Raw genomic sequence first — 12,967 nt, 5'->3', positions numbered from 1 at the left:
TTCTTCTCGAGTTCCAACTTCATGGTAACTCCCTGTTACTTCCCATCTTGATAACTGCTGCTGTACTAGGTGCTAAACTGTTAAGACCCTCAGCCAATGTTCAACGTGGGGACAACGACTGCCAAGGGGATGAGAGGAATGAATCTACCAGGAAATTTTACTTAAAGGTCTAAAATGGTTTATTTTAACTGCAGGTAAAATGTGTTGTTTTGGTATGATCCTTTCAAGCCTTTGGTGAGTGTTAGTATTGTCACAGCTTAGTAAGATGACAGTTCAGTGTCTCTCAGGAGTGCAGCTGCTGGCTTTTGATCCCCTTCATGGCTGTGCTTCAGAGCTGATGTGAGCATATGAGCAATGAGTCCTTGTGTGGATAGAAACATTACTTCTTGTGATGTCACAGCACATAAGTCATCCTAAGATGTTCATTTAGCAAGTAAGCCAATGCTTTCATTAATCAGCAAAGCAAGGGGACAAGCCGGGCAGCAGCTCTCAGGGAGACTGTGATGGGAAGCATATTTAACAGGAGGGATCCTTTGGGGTGGTTCTGTAAATGACTCTGGGTTGGAAGTTCAGAAAAGAAAAAGCATGTAGGTACACCAAACTCCAGGAAGCCCCTCTCCTGAATCCCTTGAATCAGGTGCTAGGATGACTTTCCTCCAGGGAAATAATCCTGTCTGCCTGTATAGCAGCTGCCAAAGTTCCTAAGTAACCTACCAAATGGCTTTATGGTCCTCTGGGAATGTGTTTTCATACACTGCCTGACACACGGTAATAACTGAGTATTTACCGAGTAAATCGGTGTGTCGCAGCTAAAACTTACACAGGAAAAACCAAACACAGTCAAAGAGTCCATTCAACCTATGTAAACGGATGGAGGGACAGGCTCCAATGACAGGCCCTTCTCATGACAGGTCAGGGGATACAACCCTTCCAAACAATGCTTAGAGAGTAATCGATTTGTGAACATAACTAAAACACTCTAGTGCCCAACAAAATCTGCACAGGGATTTCTAAAGGTCCAAAGGCCTAAAGCTCATTTTGTGAAAATGTGTTTCCACTTAAGAGGAAGAGGGCATCTGAAACCACTAAGTTCTATTTTCTCTCATTCCTATCACTTAAGAACAGCTGAGCTGCTTTTTCAACTAAAAAAAAAAATCAACCAGTAGAGTAGGTCTGAAAACAGACCCAGGTTGGAAAAGCAGTGTGGGGCAATACCCTCTGTGGCCATGGTGAGCACATAACAGTCTAGTCAACTTGGCTCTCAGTGTGCTACGAGCAACTCGTGCTTCTTGATTCTGCTTTCAACTTGATTGTTGTTATCTGTATGGATTCTTGCCTGCTGGCTTGTCAGTGCACCCATGCATCCGATGCCCACAGAGTCCAGAAGGGCATGAGATCTTCCAGATACCAAGCTATACAATAAGTGTTAGCTACCAAGCTGGGGCTGAGACTAGACCCCAGGTTCTTGGGAAGAGAAGCTAATACTCTTAACCACTGAGCCAGCTCTCCAGCCCCAAGTAAGAGCAATTTTTTAAACATTAAATATTTTGTGACTGCCTTTTTTACTCACTTCAAAGCTTCCTCAAATTTATGGATCTTCCTCTGAGCATCTTCTTTCTCTTTATCAAGTTCACTCTTCAATTCATGAACCTGCATGAGAGAGTTCGTGAAATTTACTGGACGATAAGGAACTCAAGTACAAAAAACCAACAATCTCACATCCATTGTGATATGAATTCAGACTTATGTATTTCATGATGGAAACCTGATTATTCATAGAATAATTTTAATATTCTACTTCTAATATTACTTTTCAGTTCAACACTAATAATTAGATTCTCTTCTAAAGGACTTGGTATACATCAACTTCAAAAAGCAACAATCGCTTTGGCAAGCAAAGAAATCTTACATGATTGAGAAGACTAGGATAAGAAGTGTATCTGCATTAAGCAGATATAGAAAAGCTATTATAAAATCTTCCTTCACTAAGCATGATTTGTGCATCCATTGACCAAGTTTGGAACAAACTCCTCCATCATGGCTGCCTCCCACCTGCACGTAGCAACCCTTGAGTGAGTGGGATGAGGGCACTAACCACGAAGGTGAAAGATGTTTTTCACACATTCAAACTGCAGTGTGGTTATTCCATGTGGACATGATGGTGATCTTAAAATATGGAAAAAATGTGAACAGTCGGACAGAAAGGGAAAAGTGAATGACTTATGGTTGTACCTGCACACTAGTAAGGCTGCGGAGCCTCCCTGAGTGCTAAGAAAGCTCTCAATTTGGTACCTGAAAATACCAATAACAGACCTGCTAGCCACCACCATAGGACTGAACATGAATCCGCTGGACAGTGAGGCAAAAAAGAATGACAAGAATCGCGCATCACACACACACACACACACACACACACACACACACACAAACTCACACACACTCACACACACACATACACTCACACACACTCACACACATACTCACACACACTCACACACTCACACTCACACACACACATACTCACACACACTCACACACTCACACTCACACACACTCACACTCACACACACTCACACACATACTCACACACACTCACACTCACACACACACACACACACAAACTCACACACACTCACACACACATACACTCACACACATACTCACACTCACACACTCACACACTCACACACTCACACACTCACACTCACACACACACACACAAACTCACACACACTCACACACACACACACACACTCACACACATACTCACACTCACACACACTCACACACTCACACACTCACACTCACACACTCACACTCACACTCACACACACACACACACAAACTCACACACACTCACACACACACATACACTCACACACACATAAACTCACTCACACACACACTCACACACACACTCACACTCACACACACCCCACACACCATCACCACCCACACATTCTAAAACCATGTCACACACTGCATCAGAACTAGACAAAAGGAGTTTTTTTTTTAAATCAGTTCAGTTGGGACCTATTTTACTCAAATCCCCCATGCTTTTGCCCTTTCTTTTTTTTAATATAAAATTATCTTGAATTTTTCCCTTCGTATAAGGCAAAAATTAGTAAAATCAACTACATTCTTTTAAACTAACAGTGAGGCTGGACAGGCAACTTTTCATGATAATAGCAAAAAGCCTCTACTACTTCCTCTGATGGCAAACCTCTAAATCAAGGCAGGACTGAGAGGCAGAGAAGACTGCATTCTGAGGCAGTGACTGACCAGGAGAATTAACAGACACAAGCCCCACTTCTTGGTACTGTAATGATCAATTTAAAATATCTCATAAATACTATTTTCTTATGATAAGAAGGATCACTTCACCTTGAAATTTTTTACCACTAAATTTATTTTATTCTGCATAGGAAAAAAAAGTCTTTTCACAATTTCCCAGGCTCAGACTTCAACTGCTGTGTCACTTCTTATAGATCTTCGATATGTATTACTCTGCTTGGCACAGTGTGAGAATCTTAAATTGGAATAGAAACAAACTTTGCTCATTAAGTATTTGGAGGGCAGAAAGAAACTTTGGCAAGAATGACAGGACAAGATTAAATGGTCATCTCTCTACTTCCCAAGTTACTTAGCATGCTGTGTCTCGGTGCCCTCCACAGATGGGATGGGCAACAGCCACAGGAAGATTTCTGGTAAAGTGAGTTACTTCAGGCAGTGAACATGAGAACATTAAAATGCTCAGTCGATGTAAAACATCACAGCTACAGAGTCAGATAGGAGACTACAAGTATCTCGGTTACGTAAGGTCAGTACGAGTAACAGTCATGGTGTGCACAGTACCCAAGACTGACTGCCCTTTCAGAAAACAGTCCCTGGAGGCCAAGCATCCTGAGTGCTCACCACACACTTAACTCTTTCAAATCTCAAATGTGTGTACTTAACGATGGTTAGTGAATGGCACCTTAATAAAACTAACTAGTCTAAGACTATCAGCTCCATTTCTGAAGGTAGAGGGAACTCTCAGGATGGGGGAGAAGGGCTCCCCTTTAGTCAAGAAGGCATGCACTGATGACCATTGTAAGCTGTTTCTCACTTATGTTACTAAGTGCCCAGCATCCCTGACCCACACTACAGCAGTCATTAGTGGATGTTCTGGGTTTGTTTCCTCTTGACAGACTATTTTAGTGTCTCATGATTGAGATTCCCTTTAAATTATGCCTTCGTTTGATCTATATTTCATATATTTGTTGGTAATATATAATTAAATACCATGCAAGTAATCGATGCATACTGATTTTGATGGAAGACTACAACTTAATATTCGGGTTTTAATGTTATATAAATCATTTTTACATAAAAGAAAAATAAAAAACAAAAAGATAGTGCTACTGACTAAGAACTACTTATTTATTTCTATTTATTTCATTTTTTTTTACACAGAGACTAGCTATGTTGCTCAAAGGTAATGTGAAGTAAAATTTAATATGATTTATTTCTAAACTTTTTTCAATATATAATTAATATTAAACTATACTATTGAAGGTGTTTAAGGCACCTAGTTTACTCTTAAACATGAGAATTTACTATTAGTTGATTTCAGTAGGTATAACCACACTGACTGAACATATGCTAAATATGGTTTATATTCCCTTCCGTCCTCCAAAGTTAGGGAACAAAAAAGAAGCATATAAATGAGAAAAAGACCATAGATCATGGCATAGCAAAGAGACAAAGGGCTGGGGCTGGCCCCAAAGCCAGCAGGCTGGAAAACACTGCCTCTGAACTCTTCTAATCTCCACAGCCTACTGTTAACACTATGCATGGCCTCAATGCATGACTTCATTAAATACTACAACAACACAAATTTATTTTTCTCTTTTAACTTTGGGAAAATTATCCTTTTAAAAGAAAATTATGTCAGTAGAAATTAAAAATACAATCTAATATATTACATATAAAACTGCTGTGAACATGTTTAAATTATTTCAATATAATTATATAAAGTACAATGAATGCTAAGCACTGGAAAAACTGTACTGTAGTGTTTCAGAACTCACATTTGTTAACAGTTAGGACAGTGATTTGGGGAGAAGTCAAGTGTAGCATGGGTAAGCCTGTGCGTGTGAGCATCTGCCTCATGTTCTCCGTTGGGTAAACAGCACCATCACTCTTTACTCCCGTGCCTGTTTGGAAAACAAGCACCAGGTCATTTGGAGGAGGCAGGTGCTTCCTTACTAGTAAAATCATTCACTCCAGCAGTTTCCTGATCTAGCAGATTACCACACTTCATCAAACAATGACGGTTAGCTTTATGGCCTGTTATTTGTTTGATGTTCGAAGATCTGAAGAGCAGGCAACAGCCACCAGAGATCAATAAAGACCACGAGATAATATGTGTGTGCTTAAATCAGGGCCAGCATCTGATGCTGTTTCTTTCACCTCAAAGACTGGTGGGATGCTACGCTCCCACCCTGCTGCTTTCGCGCTGGCATGAGGAAATAATGTCATTCAGACGGCATTTCCTCCTCTGGACAGATATCCAGAAGCACATTTTATAGGGAAAGTCACTGAATGTGCACACCTGTAATTCAGAACAAAAGCTATCCACCCATTAGCTATCCAGTCACCCCGCTCGGCATAGGTGAGATTTATGTTAGCCCTCTGAGCTGTCAGAAGGATACTCCCTCAGGGGTAGGAGACATCAAATCTTCAAGGCTTGAGATCACAGCAGGTTTAATAAAGAAAGAAGAACAGATGTGAATTTAAAGGGGAGATTATGGAATTAATTGTGAAACAAAAAGTGACACACTGAGGAGCTTTTCTTTAACGTAAACAATCTCAGTGACGTGCAACATGAACTAATACATATTTCCTTCTATAGACTGTGGTTTAAACAAGTCATGTTTGAACTGAAAACAGCAAAGGGTATTCTGGTTATTTATTTAAAACTGAGGCCAACTGACAGCTCATGGAAGATGAGTAACTGCTGTTGCAATGCCTAACAGAGATTTCAGCTCTCCTTTCCAAGGTGGACTACAACAGAGCCGGCCAGCAGGTTACTGTTAAAAATGAAATTATAACAGACACATAGACACTGCCTTTCTACAGGAATGCATTGACCCCCACTTGAACTCACAGGGTAACTGAAGGCAAGATGAAAGCCTGGCCTGCATCTGTCTCCTTTTCCTCAGGGGTGACTCGCTTACCTCTGCAGTAGTCAGGGTTCACCACTCAAGAAAATCTACCCAGGATCCAGTGCTCCTAACTTACCTCAGTCCCTTCAAAGCTGAAAGCACAAGAAGAGAACTGAGGGATCTTACTGTCTGCTCTTCACTGTCTTTGCTCCAGACCCCACGAAAGAGCTAAAACAGTCTCCAGTCACTGTTCTGAACCTTGGACTCCAAGGAGAACAGCGCCTAGCAGGACCAAGCACCTCCAAAGAGGGGAGTTATCCACGATAGTGAAATCATAACTGGAGCAGAGCAGGCTTTTTCAAGGAATCAGCTTGTCCCCTCCAGTAAAGACTTCTTCAGATTACCATGCAGAACAAAAGCCGAGATGTTGATCAAGCAGACCACAGCTTAACAAGTACGGCTTAACTATGCATACCACTTGCCCTCCACCCTAATTCTTCTCCATTTAAACCTAAAGCTCACATCCGTTCCCGCAGATAGGACGTGTGGTCGCTGACCACATTTTCTGCTCCATGAATCTCTCTTGCTCTACTTTTCACTCCTCCTTGGCTCTGTAATGTGTTGTGAAGTGGCAAAGCCTATCTTTCACGGCTGCTAAAATGTGTGCTTTTCCCCTAAGCTCCAGTTACAAAGCAAATTCTCAAGTTTCCTTCCTTTTGTCTATTCGCCAGGGAGAAAGGCTGACAGCCTTAGATTACTTGGTGGCTAAAATACAGTAAAGAATACAGTAAAAGCAAAGGTTATCTGGATCTGTCTCTCCACAAAACAGTTCTCAGTGTGCCTTGCTCCTGGACAATGGCACATCCTGTTCCACAGCCAGCAGGGGAGAGAACTGGCACAGACCACAGCTGAACAAAAGACTAGAAAGGGGTCCATAATGGAAGAGCAGCCAGAGGGCTACCCAGAGAACAACGATGAATAGTACACCCAGTGTGCCAGGCTAACCCAGTGCCTGACACAATGGAGAAGGCGTCCAGTAGTCAGTCAGTCAGTCAGTCAGTCAGTCAATCTCTCTCTCTCTCTCTCTCTTTCTCTCTCTCTCTCCCCTTCTTTTTCCCCCTCTCTTCCCTTTCTCAAGCAAAATATTTAGGAAACTGCATTTCTCAGTAATAGAAACTAAAAAGCTTCACCTAAATATTTTGTAGATATAAATATACTAAACATGTTACAATGAATTATAATAAAACTGCAGGAGTAAGAAAATAATTACAATTATAAAAAGCACAAAAAAGATCAATATACATCAGGAGAAATCCTTTTTTTGTAAGTCACAACACACTATTCATCCTATATATCTCTTGGTGTGTTAAGCTCTTGGAGGGCAGAGTGACTGACAGCTCCCAGCTTCACCCTATTACTGAACACGGTGCCTTGTCCAGTAGAAGCATTGAAACAATATCAACTAAGCGACTAGAGGGACAAAACGATGGTTACAATGTAAAATGAGAATACCACAATACATACCAGGGTTAGCTTTAATTTAAATATTTTAATGGAAGGATAAACCTCATTTTGTATTATATTTTACAAGCAGATTCACTTGATAAATATTAAAAGTAAATAATGACCAAAATATCAATAAAAACTTTGTTATTTCGACTATTTTTACTTTCCATGTCTTACAGCAAACCATTTTCAGAACTGAGATATCAGTCACACATCTATACATTGTTGTCTGAAGTATTAAAACCTTTAGTTACTTCTGATAATAGGAACATTAAAATGCATTTCAGAAACTGCATGGTTCTGAATGCTAAGAAGCTGCTAAGCTGCAGGCAGTCAATGCCCTCACTGTTTTAGGGTTTTTGACTACAGATTTGAGGTTCTTATCACATGGATTATACACAGGAATACAATGAAAAGTCCCAATTATTTCAAAATTGTAGAAATAAAAACATCAAGTTGTTCATGAGAGGTTCAGTCAATGAGAGTCTTCACTCACCCAACAGAATATAAAACTAGAGCTTTAATATTGGTGTCATTAATAACTGAGCTTGACGCTGTTGATAAACATGAAAACATTGATTATACCGGTTAGCTGAGACTGAGTTAGTAAGAAACAATCCATGAAGGGATGGGGTAAATACAGTACTTTATTAAATCAGCCTCCTTTACCTGAATAAGTTATTTTAAATGTTTATGTTTTCCAACCATTTACCTTTTCCTCGTAGATGTATTTTAAGTGGTTTTTCTCCATGTGAAATTTATCTTCTTGATCCTGTAAGTGACAAATGTTTATTCTTAGTATGTTTTATATTACCTTTAGAGTCAATAAAATAAGTGTCCCAGTGATGAAAGCAGTGAATGTCCTGGATGTCAAACTGGAGTCATACATGTCATTTGCTTATCATTGAGAGAACCCTAAGCCCCTGTGAAAGTCACCAGCGTCACCAGCAGCTTTCTATACCAAGACCTAAGCCCTCAGCTGTGTGAGGGTATCCCTGTCCTCAAGCTTGGAGACCACTGTGATACTTAAGATTATGAAAGCAGGAATAAGCAACTAAGCCAAGATGGTAGTGCTAACCCCGAACCCACTGCATACCCTCCTCCTGCTGCTCTGTGACTGAGAGGAAATGAAAGTGCTGAGAGAAAGAGAAAGGGAAGAAAGACAGTGGAGTTTGAGAACCTCAATGGGAGGTCTTTCTAAAATAATACACTTACATAAGAGATTTTTTTCACATCAAACAAAAATCTGATGGCACATTATACTAATAAGATATGTAGAAAAAACAGGAAATAATATATTCATACTTATATACTTTAATGTAGCTCCTATTCACACCAGTGCCCTGAAGCACATTATACCGAATAATAAATATTAGGACTTACTTAAAAAATGTTAAATATTTAATTTATATATTTAACATATTTAAATAATTTCACTTCAAATTAGCATACAACATATTAGATATCATTATGGCATTTCTGAATCCCGTATATTAGTAGAATTTCGTCGTCCCCACTTCCCCTCTCCTCGGTTCGTCACAGTCCCCTTGTTCTCAGTTCCCAACTTATTTCCTCTCATGCTCCAGGTGTCCTTGTGTCAACCCTGCTCTTCCCATCCCCCATCTTTACCATGTATTGGTCTCCTCTCTTGTTTGTTAGCTCTTACCCATGCTCCCAACACACACAGATGTACACATTATGAGCTATCACCTCCATACATATGCAGGAACACATTCAAGGTTTATCTTTATGCATTTGGGTGGCCCTACTTTATATTACAAGGGTCAAATTCTTCTATTTTCCTGAAAATTTCAAGAACATCCTACACTTTGACTCTTTGACCAGTTGTGATTCTCTGTATTAGCCATTGCATGTAGCTCAAAGACACTTCTCTGACGAGGGCAGTGAGCTATGCCAGTGTGCGAATTAAAAGATGACTATTTACAGTGGGAAGGATCGGGCAGAACCAATTAAGAATTTTTGGGGTAGCTAAAAAATTCTATTCCTAGACTTTGGCAGTGATTACAAGAATGCTCACTTTACACAAAAACATTTGTTCAATTGTCTTTTCTGTATTTTGGTTTTTGCAATATTGATAAAATAAGGATTTTAATTCTAAACTAATCTCAAAAAAGATCTTTCAGATCAACTGACTTTTACTCTCTACATGTAAGTAAGTATCTTCATTTGTTAGGTAAATGCCAGCAATAAACTCAGAAATGGCGATGTCCAGAAGGGATTTTCTAGTAATTTTTTAACTGACTCTCATTTATAAACAAAAGATCATGACAGTAAAGGAACTGGACCCAGTGACCTTGGTAAAAGGACAGGACTCACTTTTACTTGCTGTTTCCTCTGAAGCTCCGATTCCTGGACCTGCTGTTTTAATTGACGGATGTTCTGTTCTAGCTCTTCAATCACAACAGATGTCTAGGAGGATTGCAAGAACAGAAGGCAGAGCACTGACTTTTTGTACCACTGCACAGTTCTGTTTGAAATAAAGCCCATTTACCCCTGAAAGTTTAGTCAGGATTTAAGTAAAAAGATATTTTGAAAGACAATATAAAATTTAAGTCTATTTAAATCACACTGTAAGAGGGGTAGCAAACTAAGCAGTCTCTAGAGCAACATTTGAACCAAAATTAGTATTTTGAAGTAAAAATGTAAATTAAAATCTGCATAGTATTTAATGCTATGAAAATGTAAAAGTGAGTTTAATTTTTATGGAAATTTTTTAAATTTAAGAAATAAAAATAGAATAAAACAAACCTTTCAAAGTAAACTACTATATGTGTGCAGAAACACTTCAGAAAGCATTTCTAAGAATTCCTTCTTTAAAACATTAGTGCTTTAGGCAAGCATCAAGCAGAACCTGCTACTAAGCGCTGTGTGGGCTATGAACCATTTAGTGTTTTCAGGGTCCTAAACGGCATCACGTGTTTTCAAGTCTGGTGGTTTCAAGAACAGAATGAAGGGGCTAATCTCAAATGGAAATGACTGGCTGATACATCGCAGCCCATGGCTGACCACGTGTGCAAATGCAGCTACGGACTTGTACAATACCTTAGAAGTGGAAAGTGCATGCTCTTGTCGCAGGATGTTAATGTCAGAATCGTATTTGGTTTTTAGTAACTTCACATTTTGCTCATAGTCATTTACAAGATGTTCTTTCTCTGTATGTAGTAAGTTTTGCCTAAAACAGTAAGATAAATAACAATGTTTTATATTTTTGGAACCAATCTCTAAAATAGACATCAACTAAACTAATAATCAACTAAATTTAAATATATTTTTATATATGAAGTACCCATATTTTCATCAACTCGTTTCAAACACTATGTTTTTAAGTATTTTTTTAAAAATATGTAAAGAATCCTGCTTAGATAGAAATGTCATGACAAAGTTTGACTGGCGGGTCACCTACAGTCAGGGTGCCCACAGACAGCATCAGCACTACCTTGTCTTTAACTCCTGTAATTCACTACATGTTATCTGGTAGCATCTTTCCAGCTCCAATTTTTCTTGGGTCAGTTTCTGCCTCTGTAGATTGCTGTTCTCGGCTTCTCCCATCAGCTGCTGCACACGGCCCTCCAGGTCTTTGATCATGTGGTTCTAAAGAACAAGTCTCTGTTAGGAAAACCTCTCACTAGCCTTTCAGCCATGTGTGCCCATGAGCACTATGAAGAAACATATTAGAATTATGAGAGCAAATAAGCCATAATCAATATTAGTAAAAACAAATCTCTAAAGTAATTTTTTTGTTGTTGGTTTGTTTGAGACAAGGTTTCTCTGTGTAGCCTCATCTGTCCTGGAACTCACTGTAGACAAGACTGGCCTCGAACTCAGGTCCGTCTATCTCTGCCTCCTAAGTATTGGGATTAAAGTCACGTACCAGCACCACCTGACCTACCACCTTTTTACCATAAAATTACCAGCATGCTTACATCTATCCAACCATTCACTCATTTGTGGAATGTCTGCTGAGTCTGACCTTCCCGTGAGAGTAAAGAAGAGAGGTGCTCCCCTCAGGTCCATGGCAGTGCCTCTGTGCCTCCTCATTACAGTTCAGTTTGTCCTCTTCACTTAAGGTTCCAATCAGGAAACTTTAAAAAATCCATACCTCCACATTTTAATGGCAGGAGTACCACATGATATAGTCAACATTAGAAATTATGTAAGAATATTTTATCACATAAATTCTTATTTGTTTCATCTGTTAGATTTTTCTATTTCATTTAAAAGAGTTTTGTATTTTTCTAAAGTATTCAAAAGCATCATTCAAATAAATTGCCTCTTTTTATTTGGTATTTAAGTTATTTTGAATTCTTCACTTTGGCAGGACTGCATTTAAGGCTTGAATAAAGGTGTTTATGAGCTTCTAAATGCTTTATTCAAACCTGCACTAAGCCAGCATTAGCTGAGAAACAACTGGTTTTCATTTTAACAACCACTCTTCTAATGAATGCAAATAGGAAAAGGTTAGTGTGGTTCTTCTTTCCTACTGTTTTTCCACAACAAAGAGTTAAGTTTAAACATCACTGTTAAACTCCAACATTCTCTCTTCATTTCACCTTTTCTTCATTATAAAACTGAATAAATTGGTGGGGTAAATTTTGGCGCAACAACTTCCAAATATGTGAAAATAAAAACAACACATTGGTAATTTTTTAACATGACAGCATGTGTATACATGTATTAGCATGTATTAACATGTGTAGCTCCATTCTGACCCACTGTATCACCTCGGCCTGTGCTGAGCTGAGCGCTCCTTTAGGAAGTTAGCTCCCCTCAGAGAGCACTCAGAACCTCCTCCCTGCACAGTGACTGTGTGACACAAACAAGAACCTTTGCTCTCCAATTTTATGTTGTGGCAACAAAGGGATTCCTAGCCCTCCTGGCATGGAATTGATGAAAAGGAGACAATGTCTAGGAAAAGCAGAATGGCTACTTCACCTTAGGAGCCTAGTAGAGGTAATACTGCTTAGGAGGGGGTGGCATGTAGACCATCACTCTCCCATTAAGAACACGGAAAAGACACATAAATCAGTCTGAAACAGGTAAGGAAGGTGTTATGGATGCCAGGGCAGACTGGGCTGAGGAAGAGGAGAAGCATCAGGCTGGGCCAGCACTTGAAGTTGTACTCCCCACCCTTCTTTTGCTTTTTCTTTCTTTTTTAATCCTAGGGGTATTTTCTTCTTCTTTTTCTATATTCTGTTTTAGATTTATTTTACAGTCTTTTTGTAAATTTTTATTTTTGTCTTCCATTTTTATTAAATTGGGTATTTCTTATTTACATTTCAAATGTTATTCCC

General features: G+C 39.2%; 1 protein-coding gene across 5 annotated transcripts in view; it reads right to left on the bottom strand.

Moving 5' to 3' along the window:
* Positions 1-12,967, bottom strand: part of Cep112 (centrosomal protein 112) — a 467,011-nt gene that overhangs the window by 314,473 nt on the left and 139,571 nt on the right. For all 5 annotated transcript variants that reach the window (NM_001105849.1, XM_087570857.1, XM_087570858.1 and 2 more), the window contains 5 exons: positions 11,113-11,267; positions 10,719-10,848; positions 9,993-10,085; positions 8,368-8,427; positions 1,571-1,650 (listed from right to left, as the gene is read on the bottom strand). In NM_001105849.1, coding sequence (NP_001099319.1) covers positions 1,571-1,650; positions 8,368-8,427; positions 9,993-10,085; positions 10,719-10,848; positions 11,113-11,267 — 518 coding nt within the window. The remainder of the gene's footprint in view (positions 1-1,570; positions 1,651-8,367; positions 8,428-9,992; positions 10,086-10,718; positions 10,849-11,112; positions 11,268-12,967) is intronic.

This window comes from Rattus norvegicus, chromosome 10 (assembly GCF_021556685.1).
Source record: "Rattus norvegicus strain SHRSP/BbbUtx chromosome 10, alternate assembly SHRSP_T2T, whole genome shotgun sequence".
Taxonomy (NCBI): Eukaryota; Metazoa; Chordata; class Mammalia; order Rodentia; family Muridae; genus Rattus; species Rattus norvegicus.
This window is presented reverse-complemented; position numbering and strand designations above follow the sequence as displayed.